This window comes from Dermochelys coriacea, chromosome 2 (assembly GCF_009764565.3).
Source record: "Dermochelys coriacea isolate rDerCor1 chromosome 2, rDerCor1.pri.v4, whole genome shotgun sequence".
NCBI classification, from domain to species: Eukaryota; Metazoa; Chordata; order Testudines; family Dermochelyidae; genus Dermochelys; species Dermochelys coriacea.
Window position 1 is genome coordinate 234,348,713 of NC_050069.1, and position 20,045 is coordinate 234,368,757.

General features: G+C 41.8%; 1 protein-coding gene across 1 annotated transcript in view; it reads right to left on the minus strand.

Moving 5' to 3' along the window:
- Positions 1–6,728: 6,728 nt before the first annotated feature.
- DNAJC1 (DnaJ heat shock protein family (Hsp40) member C1) overlaps positions 6,729–20,045 on the minus strand; it is a 190,143-nt gene continuing 176,826 nt past the window's right edge. The window contains exons 10-12 of the mRNA XM_038390672.2: positions 12,860–12,908; positions 9,393–9,859; positions 6,729–7,846 (exon numbers count right to left, since the gene is read on the minus strand). Of these exons, the coding sequence (XP_038246600.1) occupies positions 7,778–7,846; positions 9,393–9,859; positions 12,860–12,908 (585 nt within the window). The 3' untranslated portion in view covers positions 6,729–7,777. The remainder of the gene's footprint in view (positions 7,847–9,392; positions 9,860–12,859; positions 12,909–20,045) is intronic.

A 20,045-nucleotide genomic window follows, 5' to 3' on the forward strand; every position in this document is an offset into this window, starting at 1 on the left:
CAGACGATTTGCCTCAACCTCCCACCCCGCCATAAACGTCTCCCCCTTACTTTCACAGATATTATGAGCACATAGCAAGCAGCAATAACAATGGGAATGTTGGTTGCGCTGAGGTCTGACCTAGTCAGCAAACAGCGCCAGTGAGCTTTTAAACGTCCAAAGGCACATTCTACCACCAATCTGCACTTGCTCAGCCTATAGTTGAACTGCTCCTTACTATTGTCCAGGCTGCCTGTGTACGGCTTCATGAGCCATGGGAGCAAGGGTTAGGCTGGGTCCCCAAGGATAACTATTGGCATTTCAACATCCCCAATGGTAATTTTCTGGTCTGGGAAGTAAGTCCCTTCTTGCAGCTGCTCAAACAGCCCGGAGTTCCTAAAGATGTGAGCGTCATGCGCATTTCCCGGCCATCCCCCGTTGATGTCGGTGAAATGTCCCTTGTGATCCACCAGTGCTTGCAGCACCATTGAGAAGTACCCCTTGCGGTTTACACACTGGTTGGCAAGATAGGGATATGCATTCCGTCTATCGCCCCACCACAGTTAGGGAACCCCATTGCAGCAAAGCCATCCACCATGACCTGCACATTTTCCAGAGTCATTACCCTTGATAACAGATCATCAATGATTGCATTGGCTACTTGGATCACAGCAGCCCCCACAGTAGATTTGCCCACTCCAAATTGATTCCCGACTAACCGGTAGCAGTCGGGCATAGGAAGCTTCCATAAGGCTATCGCCACTCACTTCTCAACTGTCAGGGCAGCTCTCATCTTGGTATTCCTGTGCTTCAGGGCGGGGGAAAGCAACTCAGAGTTCCAGGAAAGTGACCTTACGCATGTGAAAGTTTTGCAGCCACTGTGAATCATCCCATACTGCAACACTATGCTGTCCCACAAGTCTGTGCTTGTTTGCCGGGCCCAGAATTGGCGTTCCACTGTATCAACCAAACCCACTGCCAACATGATGTCACAATTGCCACAGCTGTGCTTTCAGGAACATCTGTGTCCATGTCCTCATCAAAATCGTCTGCATGCTGGCGTCCCTTAGCCCAGTACTGCACATACTCCACGATAATGCACGAGGTGTTTACAATGCTCACAACAGCAGCAGTGAGCTGAGCAGGCTCCATGCTTGCTGTGGTACGGCATCTGCAGGCGAGCACAGTTGCAGTGGAAGCGGTGGATGACGATGGATGCCAGAATAGATATTTATACAGAACAATGAGAGGACCTACGAAGTGGATTCATGGCACCAGGAGAGCAAAGTTGCAGCGAAAGTGGTGGATGACGACATGGAGAAATTTGCTATTGAGACTGAGCTCATTTACAAAAGCAGGAGAGCAGAGTTGCAGCAGAAGCAGTGGATGTTGATGGTCAGCAGTCGTACTGCACCGTCTGCTGACAGCAGCACGCAGACACAACAGCAGTGGTGATGGTGAGCTGAGCTGAGTGGGTTCCATGCTTGCCATGGTATGGCGTCTGCATGGAAAAAAGACGTGAAACGATCATCTGCTGTTGCTTTCAAGGAAGGAGGGGCGACTGACGACATGTACCCAAAACCATCCGCGACAATGTTTTTGCCCCATCAGGCGTTGGGAGCTTAACCTAGAATTCCAATGGGCAGCGGAGACTGCAGGAAGTATGGGATAGCTACCCACAACGCACCGCTCTGTAAGTCGATGCTAGCCACAGTAGTGAGGATGCACTCCACCAACTTAATGTGCTTAGTGTGGACATGTGCAATCGACTGTATAAAATAGATTTCTACAAATCGTCTTCTATAAAATCGACTTAATTTCAGAGTGTAGACATACCCTAAGTGACTGTCCATATGGATATTTCATTATTGGTGACTCCCAAACAATGGACCACTGCATTGGAGGTGATAGGTCAGAGTCTAGAAGAATGAGGATTAGAATACTACCCTGCCAAATGCAGAGTCTGACCTGGAGGCTTTTGTAAATCTATAGAGTTTAGTGAATATGTGAACAGAGCTCCAGGTAGCCGCTTCGCTGATTCTGCTTGTGCTCTTGTAGAGGAACTTTAAAGTGCAGTAGGCAGGCCCTTCTTCACTGTGCCAGAACAAGCTTTCCCACAGCCAGATCTCCATTTAGGAAACGTTGGAGAGATAACTTTGAGTGTCATCCTTTTCACAATTGCTACAAAGTGTCTTGGTGAAGATCTGAATTGCTTCATCCTTTGTGGGCATTCTAAACATCCAATGCGTGGAGAGCAGCCTCCGCATTGCAAGCATGAAGCTTAGAAAAAATACAGGTAAGTGAATTTGCTGGGTTAGATAGAACTCCATAATGCTGTTCTTTGATAAATACTTCAGGGGTGTTCTTCAAGGATACCCTATCAGGATGGAAGGCTGAATAAGAAGGGTCAGCCATCAGGGCTTCGATCTCTCCTAACCTTTTCATTGAGATAACAGCTACTAGGAATGAGGTTTTCATGGACAGGTGTAGGAGGGAACACACAGCTGTTGGTTCAAATAGAAAGTCCATAAGTGCTAAAGGAACCAAGCTGATAAACCATGGGGGAATTGGCTCCTGAAGAGGTAGAAGCTATTCCTGCCCCAGCCTTGCCCGAGTCTTTTCAGCCCACTTCAGTCTTGTCCATATTCTATTCTGACCTCACTCCAGCCCTGCACCTGCCTCCTGATCCCCAGATCTTTGGACTGATTCCAACTCAGCTTTGACCTTTGGCCTATGTTTGGACTACAACTACAACCCTGATTTAGCTTGTTTGAAGACTTTGACTCTGGTTCCAACCTGTGACCTGTCCCCAGACTTTGGTTTCTGTGCTACCCTCCTCTTATTCCTGACTCTACATCCTGCTTTGGACCACGGGGACCTGTTTTTGACTACTGCTTCAACCACTAGGCCTGACCACCTAGAATCCAGAGCCTGACAAAGTCTCAGAATATCCAAAATCCCAAATAGTCTTGGCCAAGCCAGAGCTACCAGGATCAGGCTGGTGGACTCCTGCTTGTCCTTGCAGAGTACTCTGGGGATTAAGAGGTAGGTGTACAATAATCTCCCTAACTGCAGCATGAGGAAGTCATCCAGGAGGATGTCTGGGATCAAGCTGCCTCCTGAACAGAAACTGCAGCAATTTCAGGTGCTGAGTCTTACAAATGAGTCTATTTGAGGGTGCCCCTGCTCCAAGAAGATGCTTTGGAGAATGGAGCACTTGAGTACCTACTCATGATTTGGTGAGAAATGTCTGTGGTTGTGTAGCAGTTCCAGAGTTTACATAGCAGGAGTAGTTTGGATGCCAAAATAGCAAGAAAAGGAGTATTTGTGGCACCTTAGAGACTAACAAAGTTATTTGAGCATAAGCTTTCGTGAGCTACAGCTCACTTCATCGGATGCATTCAATGGAAAATACAGTGAGGAGATTTATATACATAGAGAACATGAAACAACTGGATACAATTAATTTAGGCTTGAATAGAGTCTGGGAGTGGATGGGTCATTACACAAAGTAAAACTATTTCCCCATATTTATCCCCCTCACTCACCCCCCACCGTTCCTCAGACATTCTTGTCAACTGCTGGAAAAGGCCCACCTTGATTATCACTACAAAAAGGTCCCCCCCCCCCCCACTCCGCTCTCCTGCTGGTAAATAGCTCACCTTAAGTGATCACTCTGGTTACAGTGTGTATGGTAACACCCATTGTTTCATGTTCTCTATGTATATAAATCTCCCCACTGTATTTTCCCTGAATGCATCCGATGAAGTGAGCTGTAGCTCACGAAAGCTTATGCGCAAATAAATTTGTTAGTCTCTAAGGTGCCACAAGTACTCCTTTTCTTTTTGCGAATACAGACTAATATAGCTGCTACTCTGAAACCTGTCAAAATAGCAAGAGTTTCTTACTTTTGAGGGAATTGTTAACCCATTCATTAGTTCCCAGGCCTTTGTGCGTGAGAGAAAACATGCTCACAAGATCCCGAAAGAGAGAGAGAAAGAATGTATTAGGACTGTCAAACTATTAAAAATATTAATTGCACTGTTAGTAATAGAATATCATTTATTTAAATAGTTTTTGATATTTTCTAAATTTTCAAATACACTGATTTTAATTACAAAACAGATACAAAATGTACAGTGCTCACTTTTTATTTTATATTACAAGTATTTGCACTGTAAAAAACAACAGTATTTTTCAATTCACTTAAGTACTGTAGTGCAATCTCTATCATGAAAGTTGAACTTATAAGTGTAGAATTATGTACAAAAAAACCTGCATTCAAAAATAAAACAATATAAAACTTTAGAGTCTACAACTCCACTCAGTCCTACTTCTTGTTCAGCCAATCACTCCAATAAGTTTGTTTGCATTTAGTACAGGCATTCACATGGCACTGTTGTAGCCGGCATCGCAAGATATTTATGTGCCAGATGCACTAAAGATTCATACATCCCTTCAGGCTTCAACCACCATTCCAGAGGACGTGTGTCCATGCTGATAATGGGTTCTGCTTGATAAACATCAAAAGCAAGTTCATTTTCATCCTCTGAGTCAGATGCCATCAGCAGAAAGTTGATTTTTTTTTTTTGGGGTGATTCAGGTTCTGTAGTTTTTGCATCTGCATGTTGCTCTTTTATGACTTCTGAAATCATGCTTCACACCTCGTCCCTCTCAGATTTTGGAAGGCACTTCAAATTCTTAAACCTTGGGTCGAGTGATGTAGTTATCTTTAGAAATCTCACACTGGTACCTTCTTTGCATTTTGTCAAATCTTCAGTGGAAGTGTTCTTAAAAGGAACAACATGTGCTGGGTCACCATCCGAGACTGCTATAACATGAAATATATGGCAGAATGTGAGTAAAACAGAGTAGGAGACGTATAAATTCTCCCCCCAAGGAGTTCAGCCACAAATTTAATTAATGCATTATTTTTTTTTAACAAGCATCATCTGCATGGAAGCATGTCTTCTGGAATGGTGGCTGAAGCATAAAGGGGCATTCTAATATTTAGCACATCTGGCATGTAAATACCTTGCAAAGCCAGCTAAAGAAGTGCCATGCGAATGCCTGTTCCCACTTTCAGGTGACATTGTAAATAAGAAGCTGACAGCATTATCTCCTGTAAACATAAACAGACTTGTTTGTCTTAGTGATTAGCTGAACAAGAAGTAGGACTAAGTGGACTTGTAGGCTCTAAAGTTTTACATTTTTTTGTTTTTGAGTGCAGTTATGTAACCAACAAAAAATTTACATTTGTAAGTTGCACTTTCACCATAAAGAGATTGCACTACAGTACTTGTATGATGTGAACTGAAAAATACTATTTCTTTTGTTTGCCACTTTTACAGTGCAAATATTTGTAATAAAAATAATAAAGTGAGCACTGTCTACTTTGTATATTGTGTTGTAATTGAAATCAATATATTTGAAAATGTAGAAAAACATTCAAAAATATTTTTAAAATGTCAATTGATATTCTACTGTTTAACAGTGTGATTAAAACGGCAATTAATTGCATCAGTTAACTGCAATTAATCAACTGTGTGTGCGTATATAGAGAGAAAGTGTGTGCAAGCACTAACAGGATGTGGCAGTTAAAGTTGTATTTAAACAAAATTTGAGACATTCCTGAGGAATCTGATCTGTAGACTTCCTTTTTTCCCTGCTAGACAGACAGATGATAAAACAAAGTTGGAAGAGACAGTCCATTGTTTTAAATCCCAATTTTTAATCAATTGCTGCAAATTCCGACCCTTCTTCCCAGTCTGTAAATACAAGAGTTAGATTCAGCAAGGTGGCTTTTGTGTATGGAAAGCATCAACCAATGAAGTTTTTCAGACCCAGGGGTATGATAATATATTTAAAGGGCATGAGGGGGCAGTTTAATATTAAATACTGTGGTCAAGTAACTAAAAAAAATGGTTCATGCTTAAACTTTATATTTGCTGGAATTTAAATTCAGATTCTCAAAAGGTATTTAGGTGCCTAATTTTCATTGAAATCATGAGATAAGCACCTCTAAGGATCTGGGCCCTAGTCCTTAGTGAAATGAAGAAAGTTGGCCCACAAAGAGGTTCTAAGTGACTGAAAAGGACATACTGGATATGTAGTACTATTCTGGCTCTGAAGTGTGCTGAATAATTGAACAGTTGATGTAATGCATTCCAATTGCTAAGTTAACTTTTGGGGTTATGAAGGTAAGATTTGCAGCTTAGAATTTTTCTTTGGAAAATAACTGTGTAAAAAGTAACACAATTTTATCATATAAATATAGACTATACAATTTTCAGAATTGGGCAGGAACCAGATTTTCCATTTCCTGGAAGTTTCCACAATTTCAAAACTTTCTGAAATTGGACAAAAAATGTCAATTTCCCATGCAACAATGGTGTTGTGAGTCAACTGAAACATTTCGTTTCAATTTTGACATTTTTATTTAAAAAAATATAGTATATAAAGAAAAACTTTGAAACATTTCAATTTTTTGTTCCATTCTGAAAATGTCAAAACAGAACATGCTGACCTTATTGAAATGCTTCCCCCCTTTGTTCTTCCCCCAAATGAAATTTTGTCAATACTGACTCATTTCTGCAATATGTTTCTTTCAGTGAATCAGCACTTTCTGATGAATAAGTGTTCCACTAGAAAACTACTGACCAGCTCTAGTTCTGAGCTCCAATAGCTTCCATTGATTTCAGCTTTGAATGGTAGGTGCCTAGCATTCCTGTAGAAAAAAAAAAGGCCTGTAAAGCATATCAGAGTTTATTATTTATATTAAATTTGAATGTGAGTAATTCTGAAAGATGCTGTAGTCCTCTGTGTTCTTGCAGAAGGGTATATTTCACCTCTCCAATTCATTGGTGTCATTTTTAATGACCTTCAGACACTTATCACTTTGTTGTGTAAATCTTCTTGTAGCTTTTCCAAAGTTGTGAAAAACACTAGAGCAGCAAGTGATGAACTGTAACTACATACAGTTGTTCAGCTGTAAAAATGAAGCAGCAGAAATAAAAAATGTAGGAGCACAAATATGAAATATTAAAATAATGGTGGGGATATGCATGTTATATTTAAATCAAATTCTGTAATTCAAAATCTGAATGATATGAAATGTGCGTATGTTAGTCTTTCTCAATTAAAAAAATCCTCTGAAAAACCTTAATTAAAATATAGCTAAATAATAGTACTAAATATTACTGTATATTATCATGCAAGATATTTGAAAGAACAATTATATAGCAGGCATAATAGACATATGAATACGTGTGAAGTTCATAGCTCTCAAATATATAACATACACATTTTTAAATGGCATGTGTATATGCATATAAATGAACACACATTGTATGTACATATGCAGATATATGTGCATATGTGTAGTGTGTCTATAAAGAAAAATCTTAAATTTTTTTCAACAATCTCATGTTTAAATTTTCAGTGCAGCTAACATATATTTCTTTTGCCTCCTTAAAGGTTAGACCTTTTACCCTTTATATACTGCACATTCATTCATACTGAAATCATGCAATAAACTCTGAGAGTCTTCTTAAAGATCTACCAATTACCAAGACATGCAATAAGATGTCTTTATAAATAGCTCTCCAAAACAAAAATACATTTAAATTCTTTAACACAGAAAATGGTTAAGCAAGATGGCTTAAAATTTATTGATATTTTCTTTTACTAAGGCACATGACATAGAAATACTGTGGTACAAAAATGCATTCTTCTGCATATGAGATTTAAAATATAATCTCATTCTGAAAAATAGAAATAAAACTTTTGCTCAGAAAATTCAGCTTTTAGCCATTTTCTTCTTTTGTACAAGTTCAACAAGCAACTTGTATCTTGCCACACACTCTTCCTGCAAAAAAAAAAAAAAAACAAAACAAAAACCAAAAAACAGTTTTTATCTTTCAAAAGTATAAACTGTGATTTAGTATCTTCATATTACTTCTACTGTACACATTCTCTCATAGTTACGTTGTTTTAAAAGTAGTTTTAATATTTAAAAAAATGTAGAAAAATATTCACCCATGTACTGAGCTTTCAGAAGGCAAGGGCAATATACATATAATGAAAAGTGAATTACAAAAAGAATTTTCAGTTTGGGGTTCATTACAGATAACTGATGTTGTTAGAGACCAGAGAAAAATAGGAGAAAATTTGCCTTACATTGACAGTCTCTTTCTTGACAGTGTCTAGCAGAATTATTATTAAAATAGGGAAGTAGCACAGTTTTGTAATATTGTCAACAGTGTGTCTGAAAAATGACTGCCTCGCTCTTACTGCTTGTCTACCTTGGAAATTTACCCAAGCAGCTATCCAAGTGTAGACTCTGGAACAGCTATTTCATAAATTTCCAAGCGTAGACAAGCCCTTACCATCGTTCTAATGTAGCAAACCCATCCTAGAATGTGAACTGCCAGAGAATTTTGAGATCTAAAAAGGACTGTTTCTGGAACCCCACCCACATTTCCTCCTCTCTAACATTGATCTTTTGGTGCAAGTAAAATGAAGATATCCTGCTGCTTCAGGCATCAACATTGGATTGCACTGCAAATTGAACTGTCACGAATACTGGGCTCTTACTGAACCTACCCCATGACAAAATAGAGGTCACTGATCATGGACACATTGCCTCTGTTAGCTCTGCCCAGGGCTTTTCTTCCATATAATCCAGTAGGTTTATAATTTCAGCTTCTCCATATGCTTTTGCTTAACTGTCTGGAAATTTAAGAACAGCCACACTGCGTCAGACCAAAGGTCCATCTAGCCGATTATCCTGTCTACAACAGTGGCCAATGCCAGGAGCCCCAGAGGGAATGAACAGAACAGGTAATCGTCAAGTGATCCATTCCTTGTTGCCAATTCCCAGTTTCTGGCAAACAGAACCTAGGAACACCATCCCTGCCTATCCTGGCTAATAGCCATTGATGGACCTATCCTCCATGAACTTATCTAGGTCTTTTTTTTTTTTTTTTTTTGGAACCCTGTTATAGTCTTGAACTTCACAATATACTCTGGTACAGAATTCCACAAGGTGACTGTGCGTTGTGTGAAAAAAACCTTCCTTTTGTTTGTTTTAAACTTGCTGCCTATTAATTTCATTTGGTGACCCCTAGTTCTTGTAAAAAGAAAAGGAGTACTTGTGGCACCTTAGAGACTAAAATTTATTTGAGCATGAGCTTTCGTGAGCTACAACTCACTTCATCGGATGCATTCCACTGAATAAATAAAGTATCAATATATGTGGTGACAATACCCTGCGAGTTGGGCCCTTTGAGTTTTCAGATAGTGACAGGATGGATTAAAGACCTCAGGCTGGCAGTTAATTGATAGGAAAAGACCTGCCCATATGTCATATTTGTTTATTAGTAGTCTAATCCCATACAATACAATGACCCTACCTTATTTTTTCCTGGGACGCATTTTGCTATCTTATCCCAGCGGTCTGATGTTCCCTTTGGATACTGCTGTAAGGCTAGTTCAAGAAGTTTCTGTTGATTTTGAGTCCACAATTCTTCAGAATTGTGGCTTTTCTCTTTTTTTCCGTTCTCCTCATCGCTATATTCATCCTGTTCTGTGTTATCAAAGTCTTTCTGACGCTTTCCCCTGCATTTATCTTCTGCCACCTCTTTCATCGTTGCTGGAGTTATTTCAGAAGCTTTGGCTGTTTTTCGCTTGCGGTGTCTGGTTTCGCTTGTCATGGTCTCTCTGTGATCTGCTGGAATATCCATCTGTTCTGGGTCACGATTATAGTTCTCCTCCTCAACTATTTCTCGCTGCGTAATTATATGGTCTGGCAAATCCATGTTGGTTTTGGCATTTCTGGAATTCTGGGCCAAGTTTCTAAGCTCAGAGAGTCTAACAATTCCTGTTGGAAATAGCATTATATGTAAAAACCATTAAAGTCAAATGAAAAGGGAACTGGGTGGTGACAAGTGATCTATAGCTGAGAGACAGAGCAGGGAGAGCCCTTGTGGTTGAGAAACCGGGTTTCAGAATCCCCCAGAAACCAACAGAACTGCAGAGGCAGGGGTTGTGGCATAACCCCCTCTCAGTGGGCTGGTAGCCAGTCAAAGTGAGTGCAGGAACAAAACAAATATGACAGGAGTTCTGAGGCTCTCCTCTTCCCAAGCATTTCAAACTGTGAAGGGCAATTTTCTGCATTTCAGAAGATTTTAAAACTTTTATTAAAAAAAAAATCATTCTACTTGGAGTAACCCACCAATGACAAATTCATCACTTACAAACCACAGGGCCCAAATATATTTTGGGCTAGATCCACAAAGAGGACTTAGACTCAGTGTTTCAATGCCTAATGTTAGGTGTCTTGCCATCCGGTAGAAGCCTCAACATCAAATTAGGTGCCCAGGCTTACTATACAATGCATGGGGAAAGTTAGGTGCCTGACTACAGGATTCATAACAGCCAGAAAGCTGAGTAGGGAGCCATCTAAGTTAGCCAGCAGGAAAAGCTGAGCAGAGGGGTGGGGCCAAAGCCCCGTCCCTCAAAGGGAGGCAGGCACCTAATTCCAGGCCAGTGGGAGGCGCCTATCTCCACTTGGGGTTCATGGCTGTGAACCCTCTCCGAGAATTACATAAGCCCTTTCTCACAAAAAATGGTGGTGTTGCCACACTCCACCCTTATGCCCTACAGCCCAGCACTCAGAGCACTCACCCAGGATGTGGAAGTCCCAGGTTCAAATATCCCCTGCCTGATTTGGAGCAGTGACTTGAACCCAGGTCTCTCCCACCTGATGAATGCTTTAACCACTGGGCTCTAGATATTCTGCATGGGCCATTCAGTCTCTCCTGTTAAAACTCTTCCACACTTTTTATAAAATACTCAAATAGCCATTGGAGCAGGGACCGGAACCTTCGTCTCCAGGGAGTATGTGCTAATCACTAGGCTACAGGGTTATTCTCACTCTCTCCCTGGCGTAGAGTTTAGGCACTGAGTAGCTCAGTGGCAGCAGGACTTAGACAGCTTTGTGAAAGCCACAAAGAAAGAAGTGGAAGAAACGTAGGCACCATGGGGAGTTTACTGGGGGAAAATTAGGTGCTCAGGGAATGTAGGAGTGTACAGGGTTAGGTGACAGCTGAAAAGGGGTTTTGAGGATCAAAATTTTGGACTTATGTGGCTATTAAGCACCTAAATCCCTTTGTGGATCTAGCCCTTTGTGTTTCCCATCAGATATGCAACACAAAAGGCCAGCACAGACATTAAGAGTTCAAAGATGGTTATTCCTCCTGTATATGGTGCATGAGGCCCCCATCCAATGGAATATTTTTGTGAATTCTGATACATTTTATCTGCTTTCTCAAGCTATGAACTATATAATTCAGAGTGGCCAGTTATACTAATGTACTAGATTGAGAAGAAGGGACTGGGCGACTATTTTGAGCAAACTTAGAGCTAAGGAATAAATGCAAGGGAAATATAATCGAAGAGCATGAACACCTGAAATAAAAAAAATCACTGATCTAAACTTTCCTTTTCTCTCCCTCCCCTTCTATTTGCTTATCCCCCTTTTTCTCCTTCCATATCCAAATCAATCCATAATAGTCATCTCCTTCTCATTTTACTGTTTTCTCTATTATTCTTTCCTTTATAGTTCATAATCTTCTCTCCTCTCATTCCTTGTCTTTCATTTACCCCATTCTGTTGTCCAACACTCCCATCTCATTTTCTCCTATTGTAAATGGTCATTTCCCTTGATTCATTTCTGTTTTGTTCATCCTGTATCCACTGGATGCCCAAGCCCTCCCACATCTGTCAGTCTCAATCTACCCCCTTCCTTCTCAAATCTTCTTTGGGAGAGGTAACAAATAAGCAGGATTGGAGAATTTTAGAAAATTATAAACTTTCATCATTCCTGGAAAGATTAATCTACTGTAACATTTATTGGCTGATTGCAGTTTGGATCTAGTTGTCTCATTGGAGTCACAAGAAATTGAGCATGTATGTTCCATACTAGCTGCAAAGGGTGCTATCAGATCCTTGTGTGACTAATTCAGTGGCCCTCTCATGGCTCTTGTGAGGGGTTTAGGAAACCCTGTCCCTTACCCATCCTATTTAAATATGGAAGTTTTGGTAGTATTGGCATGTGAGTGTGCATTAAAATATGCTTTCTGAGAGCATGTATGGGATTAAAACTAGACTGCTTTCCCCCAACATTGAAACACACACACAGAGAAAAGATGACAAAATAGACAGAGTTCATTTTAAATTTGAGCAAATAATGAAAAGTTTTTCTAGTATTTGCTGAGCTCAAGTAGATAGATATTGTCTAATTATGGCAAGAACTGCAAATCCAGAACATTTACAAATTGATTATTCACTCAAACCATTAAAAATAACCCACAGAAATAAGGGTTAAAATAAAATAAATTGGAAATTGGCAAGGGTTGAAATACCTTCCCTTCCCCAGAAAAAGAAATAAAAAGCTAACAAATAAAATAGGAGCAACATGACATAGGGTTAAATACATTGTTAAAAGTCCTGTATTCCCCAAGCCTATATTCCTTTGTCAGTTGTCTCAACTTGATCGTAAGCTCTTGTAAGGCAGGTATTTATCAGGGGTTTGGTTTTTTTTGCATATCTGAATTGACTAGCACACTTTGGGCACCATTCTAATAAATAAATAGAATAATAATACCCTAGAGAGAGCCTTTACACAGCCACCTCTAAATGGGAGGACTTCCTTAAAATGCCCATCAACCTTGGTGTCTGCTGAGAGTAGGAACATGGAGCTTCTACCGCCAAGGCTATAAAAATCACCCTGAAAGCTGCAAAATGGCCTCTACATTAGAAACCCATCATATAAATAATTTGTTATTAACAGCATTGATTAGGACTTAGGGTCACACACCTGGAGTATGTGTAACAGATTCCTTCAGTTGCTTGGTCTTCATGGTAACCTGTTTTTTTAAAAAAAAAGTCCAAATTAAAAATTGCATTGTTAACACTAGATTATTCATTCAGGCTTTTAAAGAGGTCATGAACAGCTTATGCCCAAATACTAACATTTTAACAGCTACAAAATGCTACCATGATATCACACTAATGCCCTTCCGCTAGGTCTTATTCAGAAGGCTATGCCAGTTTTAAATTGTTAATAGCTGATTTTTCAGGCTTAGTCTGAAGGGGAAAGGCAGGGAAAAAAACCAGGGGTAATGTCATGGCAGGGGTCTATTATAGACTGCCAACTCAGGAAGAGGAGGTAGGTGAGACTTTTCTAGAACAAACAAAAATATCCAAAACATAAGACCTGGTAGTAATGGGGGACTTTAACTACCAAGACATCTGTTGGAAAAGTAATATGGCAAAACACAAAATGTCCAGTAAGTTCTTGGAATGTACTTGGGGAACCTTTTTGTTTCAGAAGGTGGAAATACCACCTAGGGAGCAGCCATTTTAGACTTGATTCTGACTAATGGAGAAATTGGTTGGGAATCTGAAAGTGGAAGGCAAGTAGGGTGAAAGTGATTATGAATATGATAGGCTTCATAATTCCACAGAAAGAAAGGAATGAGAGCAACAGAGTAAGGACCATGGACTTCAAAAACACAGACTTTAATGAACTCAAAGAACTTGTAGGTAAGGCCCCATGGGAAGAAAATCTATGGGAAGAAGGAGTTCAGGAGAATTGGCTGTTTCTCAAAGAGACAATATTCAAGGCAAGAGAGTAAATTATTCCGATAGAAGGAAATCTAGGAAAAATAGTAAGAGGACAATATGGCTCCCTCTTAAGCTCTTTAATGACCTGAAAATCAAAAAAGAATCCTACAAAAACTGGAAACATGGACAAACTGCTACAGAGAAGTACAAAAAATACAAGCAAGTAGGGACAAAAATCAGAAAAGCTAAAGCACAAAATGAGTTACATCTAGCAAGGGACAGAAAAGTCAGTAAGAAGGCTCTATAAATACATTAGAGGCAAGAAAATGCTGAAGGAAAGTGCATGTCCACTATTTAGTAAGGAAGAAGTCATAACAGATGACATCAAAAAGGCTGAAATGTTTAATACCTATTTTGCTTCAGACTTCACTAAAAAGACAGAATAGGGGAAAAACAGATTAAAGAATAGTTAGATAAATTAGATGTATTCAAATCAGCAGGGCCTGACAAAGTTCATCCTAGAGCTCTTAAGGAATTAGATGAAGCAATCTCAGAACCATTAGCAATTATCTTCAAGAACTCATGGAGGATAGATGAGGTTCTAGAGGATTCGAGAAGAGCAAACATCGTACCCAGCTTTAATTGGGGCAAATTGGACCAGGGAATTATAGATCAGTCAGCCTAACTTTGACAGCTGGAAAGACACTGGAACAAATTAACCACCACTCAATTTGTGGACAGAGAGAAAAATAAGGTCATTAATAATAGACAATATGGATTTGTCAAGATCAAATCATGCTGAACCAACGTAACTTCCCCCTTTGATGGGTATTGGCCTATTGGATGGGGGAAGCAGAAGACACCATTTATCTTGATTTTGGTAAAGCTTGTGACATGCTCCCACATGACTGTTTCATAAGCAAACATGGGAAATATGGTCTAGATGAAATTATCAGGTGAGTAAAATTGATTGACAAACTGTACTCATACTAGTTATCTATGTTTCACTGTCAACTAGGGTCTGTCCTAGGTCTGGTATTATTCAAAATGATCATTAAAGGCTTGGATAATGGAGTGGAGAGTATGCTTATAAAATCTGCATATGACTAGCTGGGAGGGGAACAGGATAAAATTCAAAAGGACCTTGATAAACTGGAGAGAGGTTCAAAATCAAAAAGATGAAATTCAGTAAAGGCAAGCACCAAAGTATTACGCTTAGGAAGGAAAAAATCAAATGCACATCTACAAAATGTGAAATAACTGCAGAAAAGGATCTGGTGGCTACACTGGATCACAAGTTGAACATAAGTCAACAATGAGATGCAGTTGCAGCAAAAAAAGTCTAATATTCTGGGATGTATTAACAGGAGTGTCATATGAAAGACACTCCTGTTAACTGTCTCACTCTAGCTGGTAGTGGTGATGCCTCAGTTGGAGTAGTAGGTCTAGTTTTGGGCATCCCATTTCAGGGAAGACGTTGACAAATATTTAAGTTTCCAGAGGAGAGCAACAAAAATGATGGAAGGTTGAGAAAACCTGACGTATGAGGAAAGGTTAAAACAACTGGGCATATTTAGTCTTGAGAAAAGACAACTGATGGGGGACCTGATAACAGTCTTCAAATACATTAAAAGCTATTATAAAGAGGAAGGTGATCAATTGTTCTCCATGTCCACTGAAAGCAGGACAAGAAGTAATAGACTTAATCTTGTGGAGTCCAGAAACCACGAGCTATATGATCATCCAAGTGCACTTCCCAACCCAGTAGTAATGAGTTTCTTCGTGGATGGTGGGGAAACCAAGAGAACCTCTTTTGTTTTCCACCAAACGAGGGACCTGAGGACATTCAGAGAAAGAGAAACATTTATCCAGGGTGTATCTGCTTGAGCGGAGACCATCCACAACCATGTTTGGAGGCCCTAGAGGCAGAACCTTGCAAAACATGTCACGTAGGTGTAGGTGGTCATATGGCCTAGAAGGACAAAGCAGGACAGGACCAGCATCTGCAGGCTGAGACAGAGTTGGACAATGAGGTTGCTCATTCCAAGGAATCTGTTCTCTGGTAAGTATGCTTTATCCAAAACTAAGTTCCGATTTGCTCTGGTAAACTAAGTTTCGGGTGTGTGTGTGTGTGTGAGGGGTTAAATTGGACTCTTAGATTTACCTGAAGTCCCAATGACCGAAAAAATTCTAGTAATGAGAAGACCGCTATCTGTACCTCCTGATACAATTGTTCTGTGAGCAGCCAACTGTCAAGTTAGGAAATACCAGGTTGCCTTGACAATGCTGATATGCTGCTATCACGGAGAGCATCTTTGTAAAAACTCTCCGTGCCCCTGAGAGGTCAAAGGGAGAATTCTGTATTGAAAGTACCCTCTGCCCATCGTAAAGCACAGTAATCACCTGTGCTCTGGAGGAATGTCTATATGATAGAAGGCATCCTTCAAAATTGAGGGCCACAAACCAGTTGCCTTAATTTAGGGAAACGATTACTGAGGCCAAGCGGGTCATCCTGAATCTTAAACAGTGTATGAAGACTTTCAGCTGTCTGAAATCTAGAATGGGTCTCCAGCCCAACCTTATTTTTGGAGATGAGGAAATCTCTTGAGTAAAAGCTTTATCCCTGTCTTGAGGAGACACAGTCTGTCACCCCTAGCTAAATTGGGGAGTCCACCTCCTGTTTGAGAGGCCTCTTGAGAGGGGTCCCTGAAGAGAGATGGGGAGGGTAGTTTTTAAGAGGGAATAGAAAAAAAATGGTTACTAAACTTCCATAACTACTGTTCTTCGAAATGTGTTGTTCACGTCCATTACATGTTATGTAAGTGTATGTGCTCACCACATGCACCGGTGCCAGAAGCTTTTTCCTCAGTGGTATCCATAGGGGACTAGCTCTGGCGGCCTCTGGAGTGGTGCGCATATGCGCTGGTATAAGAGGTGCCACCAGCTCCCCCCTCCCTCAGTTCCTTCTTGCCAGAACTCTGACAGAGGGGAAGGAGGGCGGGTCATGGAATGAACATGAGCAACACATCTTGTAGAACAGTAGTTATGGAAGGCTAATAACCTTTTTTTCTTCTTCGAGTGCTTGCTCATGTCCATCCCATGTTAGATGACTCCCAAGCAGTATCTCCAGAGGCAGGTAGAAGTTCACAGATATGTTGATTGCAACACAGTTCTGCCAAAGCCAGCTTCATCTCTGGCCTGCTGAGGTTGTGAAGGTGTGCACCGAAAACCATGTTGTGGCCCTGCAGATATCCTGGATAGGTATTTGTGCTAGAAAATCTGCTGGTGACGCCAGAGCTCTAGTTGAATGGGTCGTCACTATTAGTGGACATGCTACAAGTTGGTGCGGGTTGCAAGTATGCATGCAGATAGTAATCCAATACGAAAGCTTTGAGAAGACACCAGGAGGCCTTTCATCCTGTCAGCCATCATGACGAAGAGTTGAGTCAATCTACGGAAGGGCTTGGTATGCTCTAAGTAGAATGCCAGAGCCCGCCTGACATCTAGGGAGTGCAAGCGCCTCTCCTCGTTGGACATGTGAGGCTTTGGGCAGAACACCGGAGGAAAATGTCCTGATTAACATGCAAAAGGTGACACCACATTTGGCAGGAAAGCAGAATGGGGATGTAACTGAACCTTGTCCTTGTAGAACACCGTATAGGGGGTCTCTGACGTAAGGGCTTTAATCTCGGAGACTTGCCTCACTGAAGTGATAACCACAAGGAAAGCAACCTTCCATGACAGATGTGAAAGAGAACAGCAGGCTAGAGACTCAAAGGGAGGGCCAGTGAGCCTAGAGAGGACTATGTTGAGGTCCCACTGAGGCACTGGGCCCTGTACCAACAGAAAACATCTTTCAAGGCCCTTAAGAAACCTGATAGTCACTTCATGCGAGAATACCTATCGGCCCTGGACATGAAGATGGAAGGCTGAAATGGCTGCCAGGTGCACTTTGATCAAGAAGTTTGATGTTTCAAGTGAAGCAGGTAGTCCAGAATGGACTCAGGGAAGACTGGGTTGGGGAGATCCTCCACTCCGACGCCCAGCAGGAAAAGCGCTTCCACTTTGCCAGGTAAGTCGCTCTATTGGAGCGTTTTCTACTCTCCAATAGAGCTTGGACTTGACTAGAGCAGGCCTGCTCCTCCAGATTCAGCCACGCAGCATCCATGCTGAGAGGTGGAGAGAGGTGAGGTTTGGGTGCAGCAACCTCACGTGATCCTGAGAGAGCAGGTCTGTGTGGTTGGGAAGCATACATAGGGGTGCTGTTGCTAAGTCCATGAGCATTCTGAACCAATGCTGGCGAGGCCATGCTGGGGCAATCATGACGACTTCAATCCTGTCCCTCTTGATTTTCAGGAGGGCCCTGCTGATGAGTGGAATTGGCAGAAAGACGTACATCAGGTCGCCTGCCCAAGACAGGAGAAAAAAAAGTGTCAGAGAGCGATCTGCTGTCGAGCCCTTGAAGGGAGCAGAACCTGTGGCATTTCCTGTTCCACCCGGTGGCAAACAGATCCATTTGGAGAGTTCCCCACTTCTGGAAGATCATTGTGACGACTGCCGAGTGGAGGGACTACATGTGGTCAGAAAAGAATGACTGCTGAGGTGATCTGCCAGCGTGTTTCGGACCCCGGGGAGATGCAGCACCTCAATGTGTATGGTGTGGTATACAGAAATCCCACAGCTGGAGAGCTTCTTGACAAAAGGGCTGAGGAACGTGCTCCTCCTTGCCTGTCGACATAGAACATGGAGGCCGTATTGTCCGTCAAAACCTGTACTGCCTGATGGGATAGTTGCAGAAGGAACACTTCACAATCCAAACAGATGGCCCTAAGTTCCCTGACATTGATGTGCAGTGCAAACTCTGTGGGACCACAACCCCTTGATCTTTAGCGATCTGAGGTAGGCTCAGACACGTCCGACAGTAGCACAACTGTGGGTTTCGAGGGTCGCAAAGGGTATTCTTTCAGACATTTACCAGGTAGGACCACCAATCCAGAGCAGTAAGTACTTGCGGCAGAATTGTGAGGACACGGTGCAGGTGGTGCATGACTGGGGTGTAAACTGACACCAGCCACATCTGGAGGAGTCTGAGACATAGTCATGTGTGTTGAACTACATACGTGCACGCCACCATGTGCCCTAGTAGCCTGAGGCATACCCTGGCTGTGGTGATAGGGTGGCTGGTGAGTTAGGCAATGAGACCTGACATTGCCTTGAATATGGGTTCTAGGAGAAAGGCCCTGGCTCGGAGAGAGTCCAGAATTGCCTCATGAACTCTATTCTTTGCAAGGGGACCAATGTGGACTTTTGTTTATCAACAGGCCCAGTGCTCGGCACATGGCCTGCACCAACTAGGTGCTGGGATGAACTTGTAGCTGCGAACAACCCTTGAACCAATTGTCAAGGTATTGGTAGATTTGAATGCCCTGGAGTCTCAGGTGAACTGCGACCACTGCCATGCATTTTGTGAACACCCATGGCGCTGTAGCCAGGCTGAATGGAAGTGCAGACTGGTAATGGGTCTGTCCCACTATAAAACGCAGGAACCTTCTGTGTCCATGGAAAAGGGAAATACGAAAATACGCGTCCTTCAAGTCAAGGGCGGCGTACCAGTCTCTAGGAGGGGATAACAGGGGCCAGGGAGACCATGCGGAACTTCAACTTCTTGAGATATTTGTTGAGGCCTCTCAGGTCCAATACAGGGCACAGACCCCCCCTTGGCCTTTGGTATCAGAAAGTACAGAGTAAAACTCTTTCCCTCTTAGATCTATAGCGACTTCCTCTACGGCCCCAACTCACATCTCTAAGATGCATCTCTAGGATGAGAAGATGCTCGTGAGAAGGGTGCCTGAAGAGGGATGGAGAAGGGGAGTGGGCAGAAATAAACCATAGTCCTGAGCTCTAAAGGACTGCAGGAGACTGAGAATGGCCAGTAAGTGGGATCGTGTGTGTGTGTGTATATATATATATATATATATATATATATATATATATATATATATAGGGGAAGGGCTCAAAAGAGGGGCACCACTCATCCCTTGACTAAAAATGAGATGTGTGAATGTGGAGGCATCTGGGAGATTCTGGAAGCCATCAGGGCTCATCTCTTGCCTCAGAACCATCAAGGAAGCTACTGGTACGCTTCTTGTTCATCAGAGGAAGAGGATTTGTCCGACTCCATTGGAGGAGCCAATGGTACCATCTGCCTTGTGAAACTCCAGATGGTGGGAGAAATTGGTGAGTGGCACACTGATAGTGTCGGAGTCTCTATGCCATGACTGGTACTTGGAACTGGCGAATGACATCCTGTCGGTGTAGCAATGTCCCTGGGACTATTGGGTCCAGGAGGATAAATGACTCTACATTAGTGTAGGTCACCAGATCCTCAAGAAAGAAATATGCAGGCCTAGCAGGCAGAGAGAGTGGGAGGAATTCCT